Source organism: Triturus cristatus, chromosome 5_1 (genome assembly GCF_964204655.1).
Source record: "Triturus cristatus chromosome 5_1, aTriCri1.1, whole genome shotgun sequence".
In the NCBI taxonomy this organism is placed as follows: domain Eukaryota; kingdom Metazoa; phylum Chordata; class Amphibia; order Caudata; family Salamandridae; genus Triturus; species Triturus cristatus.
In genome coordinates this window covers 160861280-160889170 of record NC_140587.1, presented here as the reverse complement: position 1 = coordinate 160889170, position 27891 = coordinate 160861280, and the positions used below count along the sequence as shown (strand labels likewise).

The window sequence follows — 27891 nt, the reverse complement described above, 5'->3', positions numbered from 1 at the left end:
CACTGCTTTCAGACAAACAGGTAACGCTACAACTACTTGGTCAAGTATAACTGAAAAATATGCAATTGGTCTTCTCAGTTTTCCATGTTTCTGTATTAATACAGAGAGTGCACATCCATTCCTCTCGCTGCAGTATAGTTCAAACTCCTTTTCATAATCGGGCATACCAAGTGCTGGTGCCTCACACAAACTATCTCTCCATTGTTTAAAGGTTGTTAACTCTTCTTTATTCAATTCAATGGGATCTTTTACATCACTTCTTGTCAGGCGTACCAAAGGTTTTGCAATCAGAGAAAAGTTACTTATCCATTGACGACAATATCCTACCATTCCAAGAAACATTATCACTTCTCTTTGCGTCATTGGTGCTCTCATTCCTTTTATTATCTTGCTTCATTCTGCTGTTATTTTCCTCAGTTCTTTTTCAATTTTATTTCCTAAATATTGTACTTCTTTCTGGCAGAATTGTAATTTTGATGGGGATACTTTAAGTCCTTCATCTGCTAGATGATTTAGCAATGCTATGGTATCCTCTACACAAGCTTCTCGTGTTTTTGACACCACAAGCAGGTCGTCAATGTATTGGACTAGTACTGAGCTCTCGGACATCTCTAGATCCTCTAAGGACTTTTTCAATATCTGGTTAAATATTGAGGGGCTCTCTGTATACCCCTGTGGGATTCGGCACCATGCCAAAATACATTCGCCAAACCGGAACGCAAAAATCTGCTGACTGTCTTGATGCAATGGGATGGAAAAGAAAGCACGACACAGGTCAATCCCTGTGTACCATTCTGCATCATGTTGAATCTGATACAAAATCACTGATGGATTTGGTACAATAGGACAACATGACACAACTATTTTGTTTATTTTTCTCAAATCTTGCACCATTCTGAACGTTCCATTAGGCTTTTTCAGGCCCATAATTGGTGAATTACATGGACTACTCATTATTTCTCTCGAAATACCATGTTTAATCATTTTCTTTATTGTAGGAGTAACTCCTTCAACTTTTTCGGGTGTCAATTTATACTGAGGAATATTTGGGTAACTTATTCCTTCTTTTATAGTCACTTTTATAGGATCCACATTTTTCAGTAATCCTACATCTTCTCCTGTGAAATCCCAAATCTCTGCCTTTACTGTCTTTTTCAGTTCCTTTGGTAGTTCTTCAGGATTAAATACCGCAAACGCCTCAGTAATCTTAGGTTCCATATTAGCCATAGTCATTTTATATAGTACATCTTCATCAGGGGTCTCAAATGCTATACCATCGGGACTGCAAAATATGGTGCAATTCATTTTGCACAATAAATCTCTTCCTAACAAATTTACAGGGCTTGAATCACACACGACAAAGTGGTGCATTTCAGAAAATTTCCCTATGTTAACTTTTACTGGTTCAGTGAGAGATGTTTTAATCCGTCTGTTGGATACCCCAACTACTTGGATTGTTTCATCCGAGAGAGGAAGGTTTTTAACATCAGCTGACCTGACAGTTGAACGAGTAGCGCCAGTATCTACTAAGAAAGTAATATTTTCATCATTTACCTTTCCATCAACAAAAGGGCCTGTCTGGTCTACTTCTAGAGTTGCGCCAAGTACGCACTCTTCTTCCTCCCCTCGGCACCGTCAATAGCTTTCTTCTGACTCACTCATCGCGTTGTAGCCAAAACTGCGAAACAGCACTAGCGCGCGGCAGCTTAGTTACCTGTTCTTCGTTGTAGAATCCGGTCTCATTACTGTATTTCTGAAGATTTACGCTCTGTGGAAAAGGTGGTTTTGGCGCCTGATTCTGTTGGGCAACAACCTGCTGCTGTCGCTGTGGTTGACAACTCACCTCTTTCTGCACCTGCGAATTCAATGATGCATTATCACCATTAGCACTCGGGGGAAATTTACACTCTGATTTCCAGGGCCGCCTTCTTCCGCAATTATGACATGGCCACTTCTTTTTGGCTTCTTCTATATTAAATTGTCCCTTTCCATCATTAAATTTAGATTTCATACTTGCACCATTTGCCTGTTCAATTAATTGAGCTTCCTGTCTTTCTGCCACCTTTACCTGTGCCCACATAGCTTTTTCTTTTAACTTGCGCTGTTTGGATTCAATTTCATCACTAAAATATTTGGCATGTCTCAGTACTTCATCTATTTTCTTATTTTGCCAGTCTACTGTATGCTGCTTAATCATTTCACTTATTTCTGGACGCAACCCATACACAAATCGGTATACAAAGTGACTTAAATCCTTTTCACTCAAATTTTCATCACCACTGAACCGCTTAAAGGCGAGGATCAACCTCTCATAATAAGCGCGTACTGATTCCTTAGCTTCCTGATGAGTCGTGTCAATTTTTACCCAATCAGTCTCCTTGGGAGGTACTTTGTTTTTCAGAAAGGTAATTACTTATTCATATTTTTTCATCACTTCTGGATCAGGGGCACCTGTTTTTGGGTCTCTAGGGTATTCTTGTGTAGGCCAATCTATCATTATTGTACACTCTGTCCATAAATCTGCTGGTACTATTATGTCAAAAAGACTATTTAAATCAATCCATAAAACTTTTGATAACTTTAAAAACCTATCCACTTGCCTATACCACTCGACTGGCTTTTCGCGTAGTCGAGGGAAATCATTGGTAAATGACAAAATATCTTGTCTAGTCCAAGGGACATGTACATATCCTCCTCCTGGAATTTTTCTCATGGGACATTCTGTTACTACATTTTCTTTTTCTCTTACGGGGAAAGCTGCAAACGTTTTGTCTGAGGCATCATCTCGTTTTCGGAACCACCTACTCTTCCATTTATCTATATCTCCCCATTTTCTTAACAAAATGATTGTCTTTGATCTGAGTTGTTCTCCCTGCGGTATTCAGATTTTCAATATCTTTTTCAGAAAAATCTACTCTGTATGGTTTTTGTAAAGCTTTTACTTTTTCGAAGTCTATATCCATTTCATTTGCCACTTCTTCTAGTCTCTCATGTAGATTTCTTGCTCTCCAGGTTATACTTTTACTTAAAAATAGTAATTCTTCATCCTGATAGACTTTTATCTTTTCCATGGGGATAGTCCCTACTATTAATTCTTCCAAAACAATCTTCAGCTTGACCACATCTATAAATTGGGATTCTTTATCTTTCTGCTGCAAACTCCTTAGCCATTCACTTAATTCATCTGAAGTAGGCCCTACACTATCTTTCTCAATAGTTTGTTGTGCTAATCTCTTTGGTGATCCTAGGACTGATTCTGTCGTCATTATTATTCTATCCACTAGACTTTGATTTACTGTCAAATTTTTAGGCGTACTTTGTTCTGGAATACCTGTTGTTTGTCTCCATGGGTTCTCGTTGGCAATTTTCTCCAGTCTCTCATTTTGTTTATTACTGTTATAAGCAATCGTCAGACAATGCTTACTATCCTTCTGTTTATCAAAAATAGGCATTACAGGTCCTATAGTTACTGGAACGCTTACGGCTTCCAAGTTTTTTGTTAATTCCCTAATTTTCTCAGTTAATTCTAAAGTGGTCTTCGCTAGTTCAGCTGAATTTTCATTACCTATTTTACCATGTTGTGTTTGCTCTATTTCTTTAAAGGGATTATTTCTTTCTGTTTCTTGTGATACTAATTCAAATTTTATATTTCCTGGACTCTCCCTCATTTGGGCACTTGGTGTCTATAATGTGTAATCTGATTGCTAAGGGGGTGGATTTTTATAAAACATGTCGTCAAGAACATCATCCTCCGATTCATGCACACCATACCCTCTGGACTCAATATTATTTCTCTTTTCCATACATTTTCTATTGCAAATTTCTTCAGCATTTCTTACAGGAAACAAACCCTCAGTCATATTTGCGCTTCGCCATCTCCTCATTCTATCATCATGATTCTCCTGTTCATATGACCTACCAAACATATATTTGTACCTTCCGCCACTCCTCTGTCGTTCTGTCATGCATCTCGTCTGCCCATTCTGTCAATGCCTCAAACTGTGTTGGTCTAGGTCTCGGTTCTAGATTCATAATTTTTTCTTTCAAATTTCTCAAAACCGCTAAATTAAATGAACCATGTTCTGGAAATGCTAAAACTCCATCTTTTGTATACTTTGCCCAATTATCCAACCAGATACAAGTATGGTATCTGTATTTCGCAACCATATAGGATGCAGGCGATTTTGGTGGGAGAAGCAACTGTCCCTCTCTAGTCCCAATTGGTTTGTCTTTTTTAAATAAGCTCTTTATCCTTCCAAACCAAGACTTTCTCTCTTTTTCTGGTGGATCGTAATACATCATTTTCTCTTCCGTGTATCGCTAGATTTCCCTACGACTAGTCTGTTTAAACCAATCGTAGCGCGATTCACACTAATGCACCAATCCATAGTGTCTATGTCATGTCTGTCATTCTCCAATCCCAGCGCTACTCACACTAACACACCAATCAGGAGCGTCTGTTTCTTACTGACTGGCCAATCCCAGCGCGGTCTTTCTGACGTCAGCTTTTCTCACTAGTCCTGCTTCTGCTGAACCCTCCTTTACAATTTTATCGGCAAACTTTTCTTACGTTCTTTCTGACTCACAAATCTGTTAATAACGACATAAAAACGCCACCATTATCTGTTTCGCTAACAAAAGAATAGTTAATGACCTTTCTTACAAGAATTCCGTCTTTCACAAGAGCAGCGCTTATCTCTGCCCTACTACGGAATCGTTACTTCCGTTGATAAAGTAGCACATCCCTCTACCTTACCCTTCTAACAAGCATTAGCTAACCGTTTCTCCAGAATTAAGACACCTAGTTGGAGACACTCTGCTCCTGAGAAATAAAACCAGAGTTTCACAATTAACCTGAATGCTATGTCATTCATGCACTTTCATACGGAAAATGTAGTACATTCACACAGAATTCTGTCTTTCCCGAGAGCAGCGAACAGTCTGTCCTACTACAGAATTATTACATTTGTTAATAAAGTAGCACTTCCCTCTACTTTATCCTTCTAGCAAGCTTAGGGAACACCTATTACCTTTCTAGTGATAAACGTAATCAGAGTGCCTTTTGGACTCCTGGTACCTAAGACCAAAATTTGTCAAGGTGACCTTCGCTACCATACATTTCTCTCACACAGAAAATGTCCCTAATGTCAACACACGACGATGTTACCGAATCGAACCCAGACAATGCGTCGTGCAACTCCAGTTGTTACACGTTTTCCCCGTGTACCTACAGGGCAACAACAATTCCGTCTTTCCCGAGAGCAGCGCTTACCTCTGCTCTACTACGGAACCGTTACAAACTTCCGACTTCCTACATCCCAGAAGCCGTCAAAGAACACAGAACTCGACGCGACCCAACATCGTGTTAATACATAAACCAATTCTTATCCACAATCAATAATCAATAAGCAATTTACAAGCAATAATCACCAAACCAAAACAATAAAAACCATCATACTGCTACCAGAAAAACTGATCCAGCGCAAGACTGAGAAATGGGGAACAACATTTACCGATGCCCTCCCTGCGTCGCAGACCCGACGTCGCACTAGCTCATTCACACACAATCATTGGTGGGGCCCATAACACCAACACTCATACGTCTCTCTCACGAGTCTGCACACACAGGAGGGATGAGTAATTCAAGCGCTGGACATGTGGGGGGAAATACCTTATATAACCTATAGGGAGAGAAAAGTTATTTTACAAAATATACATTACCATCCTTCGCTTATATATCCCTAGTCTCAAACATCAAGGCACTCCACCCACCTGGTCAATGGACCATTTTAGTTGGATTGGTTGATGGTGATTTAGAACCAGCTAAAACACAATTTAAGACTCAGAATCCTTATTTCCCTCAATGAAACCACAAACTCATATTTTTTTAATCAATATTTGTTTATCTACATTTTCATAATAATTATTATTTGCATTTGTCTCTTCAAAGTTTAGGCTTTTAGATCAATTCAAATAAATCGCAGAACATCAGATTTACCTAATTTGGCTATTTGAAGTCCTCTAATTCATTGGCTCTGCATAATCAAAATTTGTCGTAAATTGTCTGAAAAGCCGGCCAAAGCTCAAAGTCCTCTGCTCAGCACGCTACAGTCCCAATTTATCAAAGGACCAGAAATCGTGCAAGCATATATCATAGCCCGTGGATTTTTAGTAAAAGTTTGCAGTCATCAAGCGGTCGGACAGCATCTGGATCTTCAGAAAAGGAGTCACAACGAACGTGGAAAAATGATGAATGAAAAAAAGAGATCATCCGCTGTACCCTCCCTATTCTACTAGCCTTTTTATAATAAAACAAGTCATAGAAGATACAAATTTAAACTTTAGAGCAGTCGTGATTGGCTGGTTGAGATCATACGACCAATATCCCAAGATTTTCAGTACAGTTCAAAGGGTTAGGTCCTTGGTTAGCGAAGTATCGGCTTGTTCCGGTTTACTGTAAGATTGATTGTTCCCGTGTCTTGGCGAGTGTCCCGTTTCGTCTCCTTGACCGGGGACAGTTTGTGTAAAGGTCGCTTTGAGTTTTAGATCTCTTGCACATGCGCAGCTCACTTCGCGCCTCATGAGACAGTGGCCACATCTGCGTGTGGCGACAGCAGCCATGTTGGATTTAGGCCCAAACGCCAACTTAAGCGAAACAAACACAGAAGAATAATTAATTCATGGAGATGGTGATCCTAATTTTAACCCCTTGCTAATCCCTCTATGTGCTTGTATTTATCTAGCATATAGCGACATTTAAAGCCAGTATATTCACCTTTATCGATCCTCCTCAAGGTTGCAACATCACAAAGCAACATATATCATGCAGTATTCTATTACCACATATACTATTGTTAATATGCGTACAGATTTTAGTTATAAGAGTTATTTAGCCATGCAATTAGCAAATCCCATGTATATTTTAGTAGTAATAATGTTGATTTATTATACATGCAACACTCGTTTAATAATATTATAGTTAATAGATTATATAATTAGTATTTTCATGCAAAAATAGGAGGTATACAACATTTTGCACTACCTGCTCCATCACAAACACAAAACAGACCCAATGCACACAGATTACTGACTCAATATGAGAGATGGCTCTTATCAAAGTCATGAGATAAAAAAATTATCTCTAACCTATACTCCCTACTGAACACGCGAAATAAACGTGTCTAACGTGGGTCGGGTTAGGTGGAAGAAGGACTTGGGGAGGACGTTGAGCGACAAAGAGTGGGAAGGGATCTATCACAGAGCCAAGCACACAGCCACAAACACTGCCCTGATGGAAACGCTAACAAAAGTAACCACATACTGGTACTACACCCCAGTGAGGATACATAAGGTCAACGCTGCGCGGATTGTTGGCGGCGATGCAGAGAACAGGGAACTCTGGTGCACTTACTAAGGGGATGCCAGCTACTGCAGCCCTGCTGGACTCAAGTGGTAAACAAAATGTACACACACCTATGTACCCAATACCTAGGTTCCCAGCATATGCACTTTTAGGGGTGCCTAATCCCCTTATGTGCCCCCTGAAATCTAGGAGAGGGCGGCAGATCGGCCTTGCTATAGGAGCGGCTTTGCAAAACATCCTCGCCTAATGGAGGACTGCAAAGATTCCTAAACACATGGGCTGGTTCCAACGGTTATGGCACATCTAGGGTATGGAAAAGATAACCCTGGTGATGGCCGGGAGAGGCCCGGCCTTCAGAGACATGCGCCAACCATTCTTTTTGGGTTTTTTAATTTTTTATTTTTCATTTTGTGCTAAAAGCTGTGTATTTGCAGAGTTGATTACATATACATACAATCCAAACATAAAGCCGGAAATTCATTTGATAAAAAGAGACAATCAAATAATACATTGCGCACAGTAACCAATAAATCTTAAGCTGGAGAGTAACCTAATATAACAACAAAATATTTCCTCAGAATGGACTCGAGGAAGAGATTTCAGTTTATACAAAAGTTGCGATCCAGGAAGAAAGGGGGCCCCAGCTCTTATTCCCTTTGATTCTGCCTTTCCTGCCTCTCCTTTTATATAGTGCCTTTTCTAGGTTATATACATGTAAGGATCGTCCCTTCCACTGCTGGAAGGTTGGAGGTTGTGAATCAAGCCAGGCTGAGGCGACACAGAGCCTGAGGACTGCCATTGCTATGAAGGTGAGTTCTTTCTCTTCAATGCCAACTGTATAATTTACCCCTAATAACATCAACTGAGGTGTCAGAGAAATCTGTTTGTTAAGGATTTGTTTTAAGAAGCTTGAGATTTCACGACTTACAGATTCTATACAAGGACAAGTGGCAAAAATATGTACTAAATCCACACCAAAAGTTGCACATCTGAAACAAGAAGTCCCCTCTGTACCACCCCATTTATCTATTTTCGCGGGTATAATATATAGATTGAGTATAGTCTTTAAATGTTGAGCCCACAGATTGGCAGAGCACAGTACTGTGTTCCATAACTCTAATGATCTCATAAAACCGAAATCCTCAACTCCCAACCTCTCCTGCCATTTCAGCCTATGTTTCTCTAAATCATCTGGCGCTCCTTCCTGCAAGGATCTATATATTTGTGTAATTGAGGATCTCGTATTACTGGTTAGCAATTCCATTAGAGGTACTTGTCCAAACCCTGCCGCACCACCGGTCGTGTTAAGCAAAAGATCTCTCAACTGTAAGTATTAAAAAAAATTCTGGGGGTGAGCACCAAACCTTTCCCTAACTACTTCAAATGATGTTATATGGTCCCCTGCTAGGAGATCTCCTATCCTGTATAAACCACCCTTTCCCCACCTTTCCAGACATGTGTTGTAAGGCCCTTGACAGTTGGTCGTTCCCGATTATGGGAGAATAACGGTTAAATCTACCTACCCCTATTTTCTTCCTAATGCCTGCCCAATTGCAAAAGGCTGCAATTAATACCTTGAAATGCATTTTCTAAAAATAGCTGCTTCATAGAATTTCAAAAGGCAGCCATTAGCCCGAGCGCCTATTAACTCATAAATTGTCGGTACTTGACAGAGATCCTCCCTATCCTTTTCCATAACTCCAAAGAGAAGGCAATAATATTGAAGTGAAGCCGCTAAATAATATATCTTAAAATGCGGCAGCCCCCATCCTCCTCTATCCCTTGGAAGGGAAAGGAATACATTCGCTCTCCTGGTCCTCTGTTAACACCAAATAAACCTAGCTACCTCCTTCCCTATTTGTTTAAATCAAAAATTATGAAACATTATGAATTTCCAAAGGGATCGCACGAAAAATATACAAAAGTTTTGGCAGGATCATCATTTTAATGAGATTACATCTCCCTACTATTGACAATTTCAGATTATCCCATCGCTGGAGATCGTTCTTAATTTTCCCCATTATAGGGGTAATGTTTAAATCCACTATATCATCCACCTTAGTCGTAATGAGAATACCAAAATAAACCGCTTTTTCTATGGTTCTATTATCCATACCTGTAGCAAATCTGTTTGTCACAATCTGCGTTTTAGCTTTATTCAATAAGAAACCCGATTGAGTCCCGAAGTTTTCAGCAATACTTTCAACCGTGGACATTGCACGGTCAAGGTCAGATGAAATAATAGCCACATCATCGGCGTAGGCTAATAGCTTGGTGGCCCGCCTAGTAAACGGACCGGAATGATTAATCTGGAGGCCTCCAGTTGCCTAAGAAAGGGGTCTAAGTACAAAGCAAACAGTAGGGGAGAGGCAGGGCAACCATGTCTCGTTCCCCTGCCAATTGAAAATGGAGCAATCTCTTCCCCCATAATTCGTAATCTTGCTATAGGATTGACATACAAGACCTGTATTGCTTTAACAATTGAATCCCCTAGGCCATAAGCCTTGAGGGTCTGCCATAAAAATCTCCATGACACCCTGTCGAAGGCCTTCTCTGCGTCTAAATAGGCTACCCCCATAGGTTTAGAGGCAATTTCAGTAGCATCAAAGAGGGTAATTAACCTCGTAACGTGATCTACAGTCCCTTTTCCTTGTATAAACCCGTGCGCCAACCATTCTCATCTGTGCTATCACAAGAATTTCGAGAGCTCTCCTACCCCAATACTAACACCTATTACATTTACAAGAGGCAGCTGCTCCTCCAACCCCGGAGCAAAAGTAACTGACAACACCAGCAACACGGACTCTCACGCGATAACAGAGGTGAATGGAGAGAGGGAGGGAGGGAGGGTGGTGGGAGGTGGGGGCTGGGGTTTAGTTTGCCTAATGGCCCATGTATACTGACAGAATATGTAGGGTTTGTTCACCCATGAGACTGCATGGTCTACATAGGCACAGTTTGTTTATTTCCATAAAAATGCAATAAAAGATTTGAACCATAAAAAAACAAGTTTTGAGTTTCTTCCTGAAACGATCTCCCGATTGCAGCTGACGAACTGATAAGGGCAACTCGTTCCACAGCTGTGGTGCCAAGTAGCTGAAAGCGCTCCCGCCCGGGTGCACTTTCGTAACCTTTGAAACAGTCGCCAGATACTCCCCTGCTAATCTTAGATTCTTGGAAGGTATATATGTTTTTATGAGTGACTGAAGATATCCCTGCGCTTTTTAGCAAAAGCTTTGTGACAATAACACGTTTTAAAAGAAGATCTCTGGTTAACTGGTAGCCAGTGTTATTTCCTAAGTGTGGCCCCAATAGACGCATGCCTCGGCAGATTCGGTAGAAGGCGTACTGCAGATTTTTGCAGTCTCTGGAATCTTTTGATCCGTTCCCTGAGTAACTCCAAGATACAGAACATTGCAGTGATCTAATCTTGATACATTCAAGGCCTGGAATTATTATTTTTTTTGCTGAGACTGACAGACACAAGACTTTACTCTGCTTTTTATTCAGCTTCATTTGACTATCCAAAGCTTATCAAGCCAAATGTCAAGGTTTTTAACCTCCGGTTTAAGAACAGGTGCTGATCCCAACTCCTGAGGCCACAATGACGTTGACCAGATATAGGTCCATCCACCTAGCAACCTCTGCCAGGTATAGGCACAAGGTGGAGGCCATGTGTGCCGAATACTGTGACAGCATGATGAGCTGCGTATCATCTGCATTTGAAATGATGGTCAATCCATAGCGCTCGATGATATCCACCAGGGGTCGCATGTATGCATTAAGTAGAGTTTGGCTCAAAGAAGAGCCCTGCTGCACACCTTGTTTCACAGGGAACACTTCTGATTGATGGGGTTTTTGTGACCATTGCAAGGTCCGCCCCTGCAGAAACAAAGTGATCCACCTCAATGCTTTGTGGCCCACACCACAGTTCCAGCGCCTCTCAATTAGGATGTTATGGGACACAGTATTAAACACGGCGCTAAGATCCAGTAACAGCAGCCCCACAGAATTGCTTGACGGACAGCCTGTCACCAATATCCAGGCAGATTCTGTGGTGTATATGGGCTGAAAGCCAGATTGAGTCCTACGCAGCAGGTTATGGCTTGCTAAGAAACTCTAGAGCTGTTTGTTGACAAATGTCTCCGTTATCTTGGATAATGCCAGCAATTGCAAAACCAACTGTAGTATTTCAGGTCTGGTGGGGTCTGACATTGTTTTTAGGTCCCGCGCCTAGCGGTGCACGCGCCTAGCGGTTCACTGCATAGCAGTGCTCGCGCAGTGTGAGACATTTAGTAGGTGAAAAACGGGGAATCTAAGCTGACCTAGGAATCGCACACGCTCGTGCGTGCTTTTGTGCTACGCGATTGGCCTTTGCGCGCGTCTTTTTAGAAGAGACTGCACGCAATTGGCCAAAGGCGGGCGCATTGCTCCGCCCATGGCCTATTGGTGTCTATTACGCGCTTGGTGGGCGTAATAGACACCAATAGGCCAAGGCTCGCAGTGGCGCGCGCGCACCACTCGTTTCCTGCTTGGAATCTGGTTCTGGAAATGTTTCTGTCAGTCACAGCGCATATCTTTTAAATATGGCATATTCACAAAGGCTGCTGTTACCCGAGCTTCGGAAACTTGCAAATTACATGCGTTTTCAACTTCAGGCTTCTTAAGGTTAATCTGAGCTTTATAATTGTATCTCAAAAGTGCAATATTTTTATTTTTGTACACCATAGGAAAGCGGAAGTGCTCACGAAGACATCTGATCATTGTCAGCTTTTAAAATGCACAAAATTCAAACAAAGACAACTGATACCATAAAAGGGGACATAGTTGCCATCTTGAGATCAGAAATATACATCCCTTAATCCTGATATAACTGTACAAAATACTTTCTGCAAGTACCTTGGTACAGATTTATACAATCATTGTGTTACATAAATAACGCGCCTAGTTCGTTTTTGTTTTTTTAAATAAAATAAAAAAGAAAGAGTATTCAGGCAGCGGATGGAACAGGCGCTGGTTCCCTGCGCATGCGTGGTGGTGCCCTTAGAAGATAGCAAAGGCGGTAATGGGGTATCCCGTACAGGCAGAGGGGGTCAGATGCTGTTTGCACACGTGCGTTTGATTATTAGCTGTGGTGTGTGTTATTCGCATTTTAAGCACGCCATTAAAATCTTTAAATCCGCAGCCCGTCCGGAAGAGCTGCCTTCTTATTTGAAAGTCGGTTAAACATCCTGACGCAGGGAAGTTTGTCAAATATCAGAAAGTTTATAAACTTTTATAGAATGGAACTTTCAGAAGTCTGCCACTCACTTTGTAACTGGTGCGAAAATGTCGTGTTTTTCTAAATACAAGGACCGGCCACCAGGTACACAGCCCGGACTGTCGCAGCTAAATCATTTACCGTTTATTTGTATAAAAATCGATTTGTGCCCCAGCGTCTCCTCGAGTTTCGTCTAACTGCATTCCGGATGCTCTCTGCCCACCGGCTCATCTAGTGACCACGCCGTCATCCGCTCCACTCAACACGCATGCACAGACGTCACCCAAGGATTACACTGACACTTTCATTGTGGGTGAAGAACTGCTGCAGGTTTATTTCATACAACATAAGTATGACGATAAATGGGTTATCTTACGGGCGATCCAGGGCAAGCAGCCCCTCGCTGCTCCGCCCGCCTGGTGAGCCAGCACGCACGGTGGGTCGATGCCCGACAGTGCGGCACATATTTATTTTCAGATCATCCACTGGGTCACGTGATCTGTCTCCTACTCCCGCCCCTTTTGACAGGGGTGGAGCGTGTTGTGGCACACCCCCGGTTGGTCAGGCCCCCCAACCGCCCAAAGGACTAACGGGGCGCCGTCGCGGTCTTTCCAGAACCCCCTTCGGCTCCTGGACCTTGGCTCGGGCACCCTTACTGTGCCGGACAGGGGTACCCTTACTGTACCGCCTGTCGCAGAGGTACTCTTACTGTACCCGTCTGCCTCCAGATCGCCCTGTAACTCCGCCTGCAACGCAAAAGAGAAACATTAAAACATTCCAATAACGCGCTGTCTCCGCCACGCAGGGTAAGCGGAAAGGGTGGGAATACGCGTGTCCAGGCAGGAGCGGCGCGCAGGAAGCAGAGGAGGAACTGGGCGAGAGGGACGCCTAAATAGGGGGGGGGGGCTAGCCTCGCCCCCCCTATCGGCCCGCCTCCTACCGGCACACTCATTGGGAGATCCCCTCCCTGGGCGCGGCCTCGCTCGCGAGGCGGAACAGGGGGAGGGGGAAGGCTGCGACGGGCAGCCACTAGAAAGCTGCCCTGCTGTGTCCCACTGCGTGGGACGCGGGCAGCGGCATAGTGACCACACCGTCATCCGCTCCACTCAACACGCATGCACAGACGTCACCCAAGGATTACACTGACACTTTCATTGTGGGTGAAGAACTGCTGCAGGTTTATTTCATACAACATAAGTATGACGATAAATGGGTTATCTTACGGGCGATCCAGGGCAAGCAGCCCCTCGCTGCTCCGCCCGCCTGGTGAGCCAGCACGCACGGTGGGTCGATGCCCGACAGTGCGGCACATATTTATTTTCAGATCATCCACTGGGTCACGTGATCTGTCTCCTACTCCCGCCCCTTTTGACAGGGGCGGAGCGTGTTGTGGCACACCCCCGGTTGGTCAGGCCCCCCAACCGCCCGAAGGACTAACGGGGCGCCGTCGCGGTCTTCCCAGAACCCCCTTCGGCTCCTGGACCTTGGCTCGGGCACCCTTACTGTGCCGGACAGGGGTACCCTTACTGTACCGCCTGTCGCAGAGGTACCCTTACTGTACCCGTCTGCCTCCAGATCGCCCTGTAACTCCGCCACAGCTCTGTTGTTTTGAAGTGTAGGCATTCAGTTCCCCCTAGCTGCAAGGATATTTTTGAGCCTGTTTGTTGCATTCTGGTGCCAAAATGGAGAACCGTGCAAATGTTTTTTTTTTTAATGTAGCCTCTCTTTCTTCCTTTCTTTCTTTCTTTCTTTTTCTTTCTTTCTTTCTTTTTTTCTCTTTCTTTCTTTCTTTTTTTCTCTTTCTTTCTTTCTTTTTTTCTCTTTCTTTTTTTCTCTCTTTCTTTCTTTCTTTCTTTCTTTCTTTCTTTCTTTCTTTCTTTCTTTCTTTCTTTCTTTCTTTCTTTCTTTCTTTCTTTCTTTCTTTCTTTCTTTCTTTCTTTCTTTCTTTCTTGAATATTCGAACACTGTAAGCATTTACATGCACTAAGATGTGTTACTTTCACATGTTCACCTCCACCCAGGTACAAAATGGGGTGCAATCCCACAGGGTTGACAAATAGTTTCTACAAATAACAATCGTACACTGCAAATTTATATATATATGGGGCAGAAATGGAAGGGCGGGTCGGGGGGGGAGGGGGAGGGGGAGGAATGGATATGTCTGTACAACTATATGCCTCCACCCTTTACTTCCCCTCATGCCGTACTGTGGTGAGCTATCGCACTATCCTGGCCCCTGCTCTATTCCCGACCGTCACCCCAGAGTGCTCGGGCCGGGTGAGTGTTGTTTCTTTAGTTCCTCGCTTCCTTTGAAAGAAAAGAGCCAAAGGACTTGGATGATGAATTTATGGAAGAGAGAGAACAGAATTGGGGATCTGGGAGCCCTAGCGAGGGAACAGCGATAGGGCATATGCCAGTCTGACAATGTAAATCATAAAACAATATGACAATGCGGCAATGTGGGTGCTGGTGTGCCAGGGGGTTCCTTCTTTCTTTCCTCAGAGATTACCCAGAGGTGTTAGAGCGCTTTACAAAAGAAATAGAACATTACATAAGAATCAATATCACACTGAACATAAATATAGAGCACAGGATGCAAACGGCCAGGAGGAGAGGGAAAGCATGGAACTGTAATGAGGTGTGGGCTCAGTGCAAAGACTGGGTCCAAGAGGATTGTGGGAAGATGAGAAATTCACTGATATATCTAATAGATGGGCTTTCCAGTTCAGATTTAATGGTTGTCGTTGAAGTAGTGGTGTGCTAGCCCTCAAGTAAGGAGTTCCAGACTCTGGTTGCAGCACTTGAAAAGGATTGAGCCAAAATCATACCTTTTTAAAGGTCAGGGGTTCTAGAATCAGTACCACAGCATTCCGTTTCGGTCGACTTCCAACAGATGTCTTCAGCAGGGCAGCTAGGTAAGTTGGAGTGGACGTTTAAAGGGGCATTGCGAGTGATGCACTTCGTTTTGTAAATAGCTCTGGCTTCAGGTCTGGCTTCAGTGGGAAGCCAACAGAGTGTTAACAGTACAGGTAACATATGATAATTCCTTTCGGCCCTAGAGAAGAAAGCTGCTGATACATGTACAACTACTTCCCGTGGAGTGAGATGAATTACGGTAAGACCGTCAGGAGAAGATTGTAGTAGAAAATTCCTGACAACACTAATGATCGTTCCAGAAATTTGAGATCTCGTTCTGGGTTAAAGTGACACATTCCCCAGAGTAGACACACTTGACCATGGTGTTGACCTCTGACAGAAGAGTGAGTCTTTTGCTAAGGGTGACTCGTAGGGATTTGGAAAAGTCAACAACGGCAGGGATGGAGGTGAGGATGTTGATTGAGTCCATCGAGGACAGAGCTGGATGTAGAGATTGGGAAGAGGTAATGAGGAGAAATTATGTCTTAGATGCATTGAAGTTTTCAATGTTATTATTTTAATTATCTTTGTATGTACCGCTAGTACTTTTTCTATGATGATACTTATTTGCTGATTATATCTTGATCCTTTTTGAAACACCAATAAGGTGGTTTAAATGCCGGGGGGTGGTGGGGGGGAAGGAGTCTAACCTTCAACAGTGTTTACAGTATTGTCCAGGAGGGAAATGTGATTTGAAGAGGTGACCTCTCAATACAATAGAGTATCATTAGCATAGTAACGATAGAGGATCCCTGAGTTATTTAGTGTGACTCCAAGGGGTTCGGTATATAAGTTAAATACTAAGGACTAGGATACATCCCTGAGGAACCCAATATATTAAGACAACCAGTGGAGAGAACCAGGAATCCATTTCTAGCCTCTGTGATCTGCCCGGAGGTGTGACGTGAACCATTTGAGGGTTCACAAGCAATTCCTGTCTAATTGTGGAGTGTGTTAAGAAGCACACAGTGATCTCCTGTATCAAAAGCCACTTGTAGGTCAAAAAGGGCCAGGAGGCAGGAGTTACCCCAGGTGTGAAGCACATCATTGTCAATGTGGTCGAGTGCTGTTTCTGTGCTGCAGCCTTGCTTTAACCGTGACTGGAACTCATCTAAAAGTTCATTGTCTTGGATATGCATTGCCACACAGCTATTGATATAGGATTGCTACACAGCTTTTGATAACTTTTTATTTTTTTTAAAATGGGAGGTTGGGTAGAGGGTGAAAGTTGCTGAGTTCGCTCGTGTTTACAGGAGACTTTTGAGAAGCTTAGTGACTTGACCACATTTGAGGCTGCCAAGAATTACTCCCTGGCAGAGGGAGTGATTCACTAGTCTTGTGCAAGACGTAAGTATGGGTGAAGCACGTTTTGTGACAATATTGCCTGTTACAAGGGCCATAAAATGGTTGGATGGTTTGGAATTCATGCTGATTTTCAGTAACGCATCCTCCTTTTTACAAAATGTTGCCATATTTTCTTAGACTTGCCGACCGGGATCAGGTTAAGATGGTAGTTGAGACAGATCACCAGCAGTCGATCAATAGATTTCACTTTAGTTTCAAAGAAGCGTGCAGTTTCTTCCAATTTCATGGTTGGGTCTTCATAGTTACCTGAATTGGGGGAAAGCAGGTGGTTAGCAGCTCTGACCAGTTTGAAAAGTTGATTGGGGTGGTTTTTGGCTGAGTTGATTAGAGATCTAAAATTGATCGCTCACATTGAAGATTTTTCTCTAGTAAAGGGGTCTTCATGTCCAGAGGTAAGCAGGAATGGTAGTGTTGTGGGATTCTTTCCATTTATTTACCAGCAATCTCTTGAACTTCCTTCCTCGTAAAGATTCTTATTGAATCTAGTAGCCAGTGGTTCTGGTCTTTTCTTTTTCTCTTTACTAATACTAGATCACTGAGGCGGTCCAAGAGACAGTCAAAATAGAGGGAGGTTGAGTGGTTTATGTTGGTGTCGGGACTGATCGAAGGAAGTAAATTCTGTGCAGTTTTGCTAAAATGATTGAGGTCTATATTGCTATTGCCACAAAACCATGATATCTCCTTTTTGGGTTGGCCCTTGGTTATGGAACACAAGAGGAGCAGAGAGAAAGAATAAGTCGATGGTCCGACCATCTTCTACTGAGAACAGGTCTCTCTTAGATATAATCGGGTGTAGAGTGGAGCATTTGAAGTGGGCAGGTCTAAGGCTGTGTTGCTGATTTTCTGTGTTGGATTAGCTCATTATTGGAATGGAATGGAATGAAGAAAGGAGATTGACTCCAGTGTCATTCCTGTTGCCCAAGTGAAGATTAAAATGTCTACGAAAAAGTACCTCATCACAGCGAGTTGAGTGGTTTGGCATGAGTTCCATGCAGTCTGCAATAACAGCTTCATTATCACCAGGAGAGTATTTGAAGACATTTAGCCTAATAGGGGAATTATGTTAATATTTACAAATGACAATGGTGGTTCAATTGGTAGCACATCTATTCTCTTTGTGCATTAGATATAAACATAGAAGTATTGGTGCCCCTCGAGATTAAGATAACTGCACCCCACTGCCTATGGTGCCAAAACACCGGAGCCCAATTGGACCCAGTGAAGACGTGGAAACAAAAGTATAAACCTCGGCACTCTTATTCTGTTTTCTATTGATTCACAAAGTTATTTAGAATGATTACTCCAAATATCAGCACGACATGAGTATAATTCTTGCTGAATCCATTTAATATAAGTATATAACAAAATCTAAACTCACAAAGTTAAAAAGCAGTAGCAACATAATCCGGATTAAACAGCTTGATGTGACAATCCATACGTTGAACTGTCAGCCGACACGTGTTTCGTTTCTTTAAACTTTTTCAAGGCTTTAATCGGTATTTGCATAGGCAACCAAGTAACTTTGTATAGAAGTTGTCCAAGTCTTGTAGAAAGAGATTGTCTGTCCCTCGGTATATTATAGTACTATGTTGTAACAAAACGGTGTCTCTGGCTTTCGTTTGGAAAGTGTCATATAATTTATTCACTTTTTCGAACTGGGCTAAGGCATTACATCCTGCCTCTGAAGGCCTAATTGAGTCCGACCAAATAGGCCAGAAAAGTGTTTATGGTTGTATTGTTGGGGCCCACTGTGGTTTTACGGTTCAGGGCCTTTCTTTTCCCCATGGCTTGAGGTGTAAAACACAGCTCCAAAAAGATTGCTATCCAAACAAAGGGTAAATTGCAAAACTAAGTTAGACGCGTGAGTGTTGTAACATAGATACAACAAGCATTGAAAATGCAATAGGTCTCGCCTTTGATTAAGTTAAAGCCATTTGCTTTGCAATGGTTTTGTATAGCAAAGCAAAATGGCTTTAACGTAATGAAATGTGAGCCCCATTGCATTTTTAATGCTTGTATCTTATGTTTACATTCTCCCCATCTTACAGTCTCCAAACTGCTCATCACACGTTGGCTGCCTTTTCGTCATTCTGTCACTCCTTTCACTCAAGGCTCTTTGCTTCTCAAGCGTGTGTGCCGTGATTCATTTGCAATGCAATAGGTGTCCCATTACTAAAAGCTTGAGCTATTGGCATTGAATTATCATTGGCAACGCCAATAGCTCAAACGTTTAGTAATGCGAGACCTATTGCATTGCAGTAGTAGAGTGTGAGTAGTAGAGAGACAGGCTCTGAAGATGAAACCACGCCTCTGTCTCAGAGGGACATCTGTGTCACTGCTCCAGGGCAGCAGCTGTAAAAGAAAAGAGCTCCCACAGTGCCACGTCTCTCCAGTGGTGTTCTAAAACAGCCAGGAGGACCCTGGCTTTACATTGAGTCCACGCAGGATGCACAATGCCCATCTGATAAGCGTCCAAGCGCTAGGAAGAGAATGGGGGGCTTCACTGTCCCTGTGCTAGCACCCCACATCAGCTTGCTGGCGTGAGGTGCACAGTTGTTTGGGACAAAGTCTGCTCAGAGCGCTTAGGAGGAGTAAATGAGGTGTGGAGCGGCGCAGGAATTTTAGCGCTATCGGTGAAGTGACATTTCAAACACCCATCCTTTAACAAACGGGTGCATGTGATGGTTTTAGATACAATCTGCCACCCTTGAAAAAGGCTCCCTAGGCAGCTGTCTAGAATGACCTTAGTATAGTACCAGCCCAATGCAGTGGTCTGTCACGTGCTGGCAGTTTTACCTGCTTCTAAGCGCCCCTAGTTCATAGTGGTAAGTGAAGAGAAGCTCACGCTGCTGGCCGCCCGACCTCCTCTGTAGAGCGACCGGACTGCACCAACTGGAGAGATCTTTTGTATCCGTCTTGTATGCTACCACTTTAAAGGCGACATTGCAGTATACATGGAAACAGCGTCAGTGTCAAAACTCTGAAAAATGAAAGTTGGACCGAAAATTGTTCTGTTATAAGATTTTCTCTTTGCAATTTTACTGCACCAATGTGAAAAAGACAGTAAAAATAAAAATGTTTAGTAAAGTGCACAAAATTGTGTGCAAATCGCAAGGTGTCTTTAGGAAGGGGAGACAAAAAAAAGTATACCAAATGTGTCAATCAAAAGCTAAAACATGAAATTCCACTAATTTGCTAACATACATGTGTTGTATGCTAATGTGCAGCCATAACAAAATAGGATTAACTCCACCTTTTTCAATGCAAGGCACCTACGTGGGTAATATATGTCATACATAAATTATGTATGCCCTGTAAATTGAAATGTTATTTAAATAGACTAACACTCGAAGCGTAACCTCTCCCGGTAGAACTGACCTAAACAATGAAAGAAATCCCACTGCTAGCATGGCCATAGCCACTCCAGATCAATACAGCCAAGATGGACGCTCGGGCCCGCACTTCAATGGCGGTGTGGAAGTGTATGTTAAGATGAGATCACGGAGAGAACTACCATCGTAGTACCTCTACAACCAGAAACCGCATTAGAGTATCAACTAAAGGGTTTTATTTGAACAACTACTCCACAAAAATAATCCAGAATGTCCAGCATCACATCACGGTAGAGGGAAAAGTGTTGTCATATGTTCTGTACAAAGAGGCGTGGCTAAACAGAGGGCTACATTAGCGTTGAAAGAAGCAATCGGAGTAAATGTAAAATTATTTATATGCATCACAGATTTTTAATTGTTTGTTGTGAATGACAGGGTTGCAGCAGGCGCACGCATGGCGGCGTGCTTTCACTTCAGTTCAAAGTGAAAGCACGCCGTGTATAAAGGCCGCGTGTGCGACGGGTAGACCCGAGCTACAACAAAATGGCGTGGGACTGTCCACTGTCCCACGGACACGCGCATGCTGTCTGCATTGGACAGATGGCGAGAGCAGCCATCTTTGCCCATGCAGACGCGTGCATGAGCCCACGGGAGAATCGATTCCAAAAGGTCTCGGACGAGAGCAGCGCATGCGCTGCTTTCACCAGACGAGACCTAAAAAGAGAACTTGTTTACTTGCTAACAGAAATAGAAAAGTTTCCTTGTAGACCCCCAGTTGGAAAATCAAGAGGGTAGGCCCAGCCTTGGTCAGCAGACTGGCCCACTCTTCGCCCGGGCACGTCCTGTGGGTCTCCAAGCACTAATAAAAAGCACGTTGGTAGCGTTGGAACCCCTCCTCCTGGGCTCACGTGTGTTCTGGAAGTTGGGCTCCCTCACCAGCAGGCAGCAAGAAAGGCACCCTACGCCCACAGGTCTCCAAGTGCTAAAGAGTGGCGTGGTAGTGTCTGAGCCCCTCCTCCTGGATTCACAGGTGTGTTCTGGGCGTTGTGGCCCCCCACAGCAGTCAGCAAGATATGGCGTCCCGCACCCGCGGATCTTCATGTGCTAAAGAGCGCTGTCAGTCTCCATGCCCCTCCTCCTGGGCTTACCAGTGTGTTCTGGGGGTTTTGGCCCCCACTGCTGGCAGCAGGCAGCAAGAAGGATGTCCATGAGCATAAGCTTCTCACATTATCCAATTTAGTAAAAGTGTATATATATTTACACTGGGTCAGTAATGCAATCTGAGCTCATAGCTCACTGCATTTGCTTAGAGTGCTCATCTTAATAATAAAGGCTTTGCATTAATGTATCATATATACAGGTTTGAACAACTCAAGTGTATGGATACGAATATTGCCTTGTGTAACAGACAGACTTCTTTTACAGATCCATACAGATCCATACTGTGATACTGTAAACTATACAAAAAGGGTTTGTGCTGCACGGGAGGAGCTTGCGCTGCTGTGAATTTTCCCTACTTGTCCACTTAAGAAAATAGACACCAAAATGTGTCCTTGTTCCCAAACAATAAATGGTGGACGCGGGGCACCATCCCAGTCGAGGCTTAACTTTTCATCAGAGGATTATAGATATTTGGGTGATAATTCTGATGTGTCTGACTCGAGCTCAGAGCCCATGCCCTGTAGTATTGAACCTCTTATGCTTCATGACCTCTTACATCCTATTGGTGCTGAACCAGGTGATGGATGAGAGCCCTCCAGTGCTGTCATACATCCTGTTGGTGCCACACCAGATGGGAGATGACAGCTCTCTGTTGATGTTTGCAGAGTAGTGCTGCAACACCAAGGAAGTCTCTTTACCCAGGTGCAGACTTTCCATTTGGTGCATCACGATATCCGCACTAACGGCACTCCAACCTTCTGAGAGTTGTCTCATTCATTCTCCCGTAGGATCATAGCTACCTTGGTTATCAATGCCTCCTTTCTGGGTGGGTGCTCACCGGGGAGACCTGACAATTTGAGGCCTTTGGTCCATATCCAACTAGGGCCTACACATGGATATATGCTCCCGCTATCGGTGGTCCATCTTGCTCTAAATAGCCTTTCTCTCTTCCAGCCCGGTGGACAATACCCAAATCCCACTGCCCATTATATCGCAAGATAGGTAGGTTTGAGATTGCAAAACCCCTGTTGGGAAGCTGTTCGCTGTTGAAAATGGGTGCAGTGACTGGGATTCTTCACAGTAGTGGCTTACCTATATGACTCCCTCAGTGTGAGGGTGGATGCACTCCATAACTCTTACTGGAGGGCCAGGAGTGGGACCAACACCCTGAGGTGACAAATAGTCTTATTGTCCATATTGGAGTTACCCTTTGTGGATCTCTTTGCCATGACCCAGAACAGTAAGCGTCCTTAGTTTTGTGCCAATCACATCTATCTAAATGGTTCTAGGAAGGTGCCTTCAGTTTCAGTTGGTCTTAGGTACTGCTATACGCATTTCTACCAATTTTGGTTCTATCAAGACTACTACTGAAGGTGCGATGATCTATCACTCCTGATTCTGAACACTGCAGACTTAGCGAGGAGTTTCTATATCACGATCTGTTTGCACTCTACATTTGGCCACCCCTTCCAATCCTGTGGAGAGTAAACCTCCTCACACAACTGGAGGGTGTAATTCTCTAATTCCCCACCCCAACCTGAGACTGCACACACTGAGATTCAGCTGTGACCGAGTCCTTTTGTATTTCTCTTGGGGTTTCTTATGGTGTCATTTTGGCGGCCAGGAAGGATGCTACTAAATTAATTAATGTACACAGTTTGCTGGACTAAGTTTGTCCAGTAGTGCAAGTCGAAAGGCTTTTAACCCCATTTAAATCTTGCCTTTCCTACATCTTGCGATTTGTTTTGTCTCTTGCTCGGTGGCTGCAATCAAGGGCTGTTGAGCCGCACTGCCTGCTTTCATGTCTGCCTAATCAACTGTCTGTTTAAGTCCAATTCATGGCATGTTTCCAGAAAGTTTTCTTTATTCCCTCCCACTCCATTTATTATTTCTCAGTGGAACTTGAGCCTTTTTTAGCTTTCTTGATGGTTTGTCCAGTCCAGCAGATACACAGTTGCCCGATGTGTTCCTTACTTAATTACTTCTGCTTGCAGGCTCAATGTAGGCCTCTCTTGTTCATGTCTTTCACATGCTTGTACCTGGATGAGCTGGTCCTACGCACATGCCCATCTTTTTTTTTTTTTTTACCCAAGGTAGTCTCTGGCCCAGTTGATCAAACTTCCATCTTTCTTGACAAGTACTACTGCCTCACATCTCAGGCATGCAGTGGCAGGTACCTCGCAACCCAAACTGTTACATGATTTCCAAGGTAAACCAGCACTAGTCAGTCCATTCTTAGGTGGGTATTCCTTTGCGACCTATTCATAAGGTGAGGAATCTGTGGGAAGATGTAACCATGCGAAAAAAAATTACTTCGCTTCAGTAGCAATATTTTTGGAGGATACATAATCTTCCTGCAAATCGCTCACTCCCCTCTCTCCTTCCCACAAAGCTAGTGCCTTAGTTTAGAAGGTGTGGAAACATTCTCGGCCCGGGCACATTTGGGGCACCCACCATATTTTCTTGTTGATCCTTTGGAATTGGGATCCTTCGATGGAGTGGAGGGGTGCATCAGCTGCTGATAACTGATGAATAACGTTTAATGGTCTGCTTTATTTGCTGTATTCTATTCTGTGACCTCGATGCTTTCCTGTACTTGGCTGTATGTCTCTGATTTTGTATTTTCAATAAAATCCCCCCAAAAAGTGATGTTATAGTTCGGTTTTGGAATGAGACGCAAGCTAATGTTAAAACACCTGAAACCCATTGAAATACTGCAGTTACTTAGCCATTGGTGGGGACTCCCGCTGGGATAACTGGGTGCATTATTTTCAAAAACAGGCTTATTGACCGAAATGCATCACCTGTTTGAACCCACATCTACTTTGAATGGAAAATAAACCATAATCTTTCCACAAAAAAAGTCTCTAAATATGTCATGTTGTGGAAATGTGCCTTTTAATGAGCACACCGATGCAGGGGTCACCCTTCTCTTGTCCACGGGTCTGTAGACCAACAAAATGGAGATTGGCACTGAAGCTGGAATTCAAATAAGTTTATTAATCACTCATGAGTTGGACCACGTCCATACAACACCCTCAAGTGTTGCAGGAGGTAGTACATTGAATACACAGACCACGGTGCTTTTATACACACTTTGTTGCAGAGTAAGCATGTAGATACAAATAGAAGGTACAGGCCTACATAGAAATAGTTACCGACAAACATGGGCAGATAGGTGATCACTTAGTCAGCCAAGTGGGAGGGGGAACAGAACTGTTTACAACAGCAGAAAATAGTTGACAGCTTTTTTTGGTTTTCTTCAAACCTTTTTTATTGGCATTTATATAATAGTACATCCAACAACACATCTGGTAATGCGATTGATATAGACATAAAAGCAAGAGCGCTCAGAAAATAGTTGACAGTTATATCTTTAATCAGGTGCATTTTAGCCGCTAGAGGCCTTTTCTCAGCACGTACATTGCTTTGGCTCAGTACAAACAAAGTTAACTAAAGCTGATGACTCCACCAGAATAGAAGGGCAAGCAACAGTGAAGATGGAAGAATTACATAGCTAACAAAATGGATGCCACAACCAAAAGGGCTTCAGTTTATGCTAACGGAAATTATTTCAGATTTCCACAATGTGCTATATTTATGGCTATCTTGGTTCATCTCCACATGCCTCAATAAGCCTCGGATTGAATATCAAGAACTCACACCAGCGTTCCAGTTGGTACATAATATACACTAGTGATGTCACATCTGGAGACAGGGCCACAGCTCAAGCTGCATGCCACCCACCTGGTGGTGATAGTGTCATTGCTGGTGGGCGGGTTTCTTGACGGGTCTGAAGCCTGAAAGCAGTATTCATAAAGTGACAAGTTCCAATCTTAGAAGCATATTTTTGTATTGGCTACTATATTTGCATTTTGCTGATCATTCTGTTCGTCAGAAATTGAGTTTTGCTTCGAAAAGGTATAACAAATGAGAAAAGCATGATTAAGAATGAGGGAATATTGTGGCAATCCATTTTGTTCTTCTGATTTTTGCTCCACATTTTTTTAGGTTTTGATTGTACAAGCAATGTACTCGCTGGAAAGCTTTATGACATTCCAGTGACTGGGACCGTGGGCCATTCTTTTGTCTCTTCCTTTTCCTCCATAGAAGAGGTACATCCAAGGGTAAGTATATTTGTGTTTCTAGTGTTGTGGTAGATTATAGATATTATGTTGTATGATGCTTAAAATGGAGAGTATGAACTGCATTATACTTTATGAACCACATTAAAAAAAAATCTTTATATCTTTTACAAGACTGTGTACATCAGCTCATGACCACAGAGAACCAGCAATGCTAACGCGGTCCTGTTTTCTCCTCCGCTCCAGCAATATTTACCAGGATACCTCAAATAAACATATTGTATATTTCACTTGGTAGCAGATTCATGTGATATCCAGATGGGCCATCAGATCAGCACAGGTGCTGGACGCACCCACCACCACATTGCACTTAGTCATCTGCCAAAAGTTCCATTTAGTTCACTGGTGGGTGACGGATGGAAGGGCAAGTAGCTAAGTATGCAATGGTTGCCAAATATCTCGAGGCCTGGGTGTGGGTGGAAGTAATTCAGCATAGTGTCAATAGTTAATTGCACTATATTGTAATTTAGCCATATCTTGAATTTAGACACTCTGCCTCTTCCCCAGCAGCAAGTCAGCCGCCGCTTAGCCAGTAACCGTGCTGGCGCCACATATCGCCTGTACGAGATCGGTACATCCCTCCCATATCACAGGAGGGCCACCATAGGGAAGAGCTGGATATTCTCCTAAATCATACTAATTAGCATGGCCTATATTTCAATCCAATTTTACTGTATCGCGCTGCACGACCATGCCAGGTATAGAAAATCCACACCTGCCTCCCCACGTCTTTCATCTGGGCTCAGGGCAAACCTGTACATGCTAGGGGGGTATAGCATGCCCTCTGTAAAAACTTGTAGTGTATCATACGGAGACTACTGATGGGGGACACCTGACCCGTCTGTGTGTAAAAAAAACTTCCGCTGTTCATTAGCAATCTCTATTCTCAGCTCCGCCTTCCATTACTGCTTGGCATGCAATTGAGTGACAGGTCACTCCACCTGCGCTACTCAATAAACTCTCAACATTTATGTTTGGAAGTGTACTGTACTCTGTGATCTATAGTGTGTTGAATGTGGGGGGGGGGTCTGTCTGAAAATCAGGGGGAGACGCCCTGCAGTTGCTTTTCAATCAGTTGTATGTAAATACCTCAAGGGGCGTCCCTGTGGCCCCTCCCATGTACTCAGTTAGCATGAGAAATCTGCCATCTCTGTACAGATCTCCCTAGTGTGTTAGGCCCTTTGATTTAAACTGGTTCTGTACCAAAGCTTTATGCTTGACCGGCGATAAGGGATGATAGTCAAGTGGGAGCCACAAGGAATACATGACCATTTTTCCTACTTTCCGACATATTTACTCCCATGCTTTATTCTTGCAGGCCACAGTAGATTGCCCCTTTGTGTCTTTCAACAGGACGATGCCTGTAAAACAGGTTGGGAGGTATAAGAGCCATATAATTCTCTTCTATGGCTAAGTGTGGAAGAAAGGAAATTGGATGGGACTAGTATATTGCATAATGCGCTTGAGTGTAGTGGTAATGAAGTAGCATATCTGGAACCTCAAAACCTCCCCGATCGAACGGCAATGTGATAGTGTCCCATGTGATGGTAAGGTTGCTTGCCCGCCCACGCTAGTCTGACCAATTGTGATTGCAAGGCAGAGAAAAACGTCTCGGTGAGTGGGATGTTCAGAAATAAATACAACAGTTACCGCAACAAGATCAACTTCATCATGGATATGCGTGCTGCCAACGACAAGCGAGATCCGATCTGTAAGGTTGGGTAGTGTAACACCATAATTGGCGTGGATGACCTCATCCCTATTACGATGTATCCGTATGTCTAAGTATTTGAGGTCTTCAGCAACCCATTGTAGAGGAAAGTCCGTGGTATACTGAGGGGATGTTTGATGTGAGTGGAAAAAGGTAGGACTTGCCCCAGTTGATGGTTACCAAAGCAGAATGGTCTGAAAAAGTACATGTCAGATGAGGACCCGACTCACCCTAGCTCTCACCCCCCCAGGCATCAGCCAAAAATCTAGCATTGACCACTCGCCATGTACTCGTAAGAACGTTCCTTCCCTGGTCTGTGGTGGCACATTCACCAGATGTCAGTAAGGTCATGTTCTCTGATGATGCCTTGTGGGTACTGTGAAGACCCCTCTCTGTAGCTAACTGCTGTATGGGATCTGTCCAGTCGCTCACATAAAGTACAATTGAATCACCTTCGCTCCCCCCCTTCACAGTAGCAAGGCAGGGTCTGTGGACATGATCTGACCACATAGCTTTTCGAAATAGTCAGGGCTGTCCGTATTAGGCCTATAACAACTGACAATGGTAATTGGATGTGGTGCAAAGCTTGCCACAGACAATTTCATATCTACCCTGATTATCAACATGTGAGTCAAATG

General features: G+C 43.4%; 1 protein-coding gene across 1 annotated transcript in view; it reads left to right on the top strand.

The window, feature by feature from the left end:
- NAPRT (nicotinate phosphoribosyltransferase) overlaps nucleotides 1–27891 on the top strand; it is a 306647-nt gene that overhangs the window by 177099 nt on the left and 101657 nt on the right. Inside the window, exon 5 of the mRNA XM_085604693.1 lies at nucleotides 25409–25524. Coding sequence (XP_085460819.1) covers nucleotides 25409–25524 — 116 coding nt within the window. The remainder of the gene's footprint in view (nucleotides 1–25408; nucleotides 25525–27891) is intronic.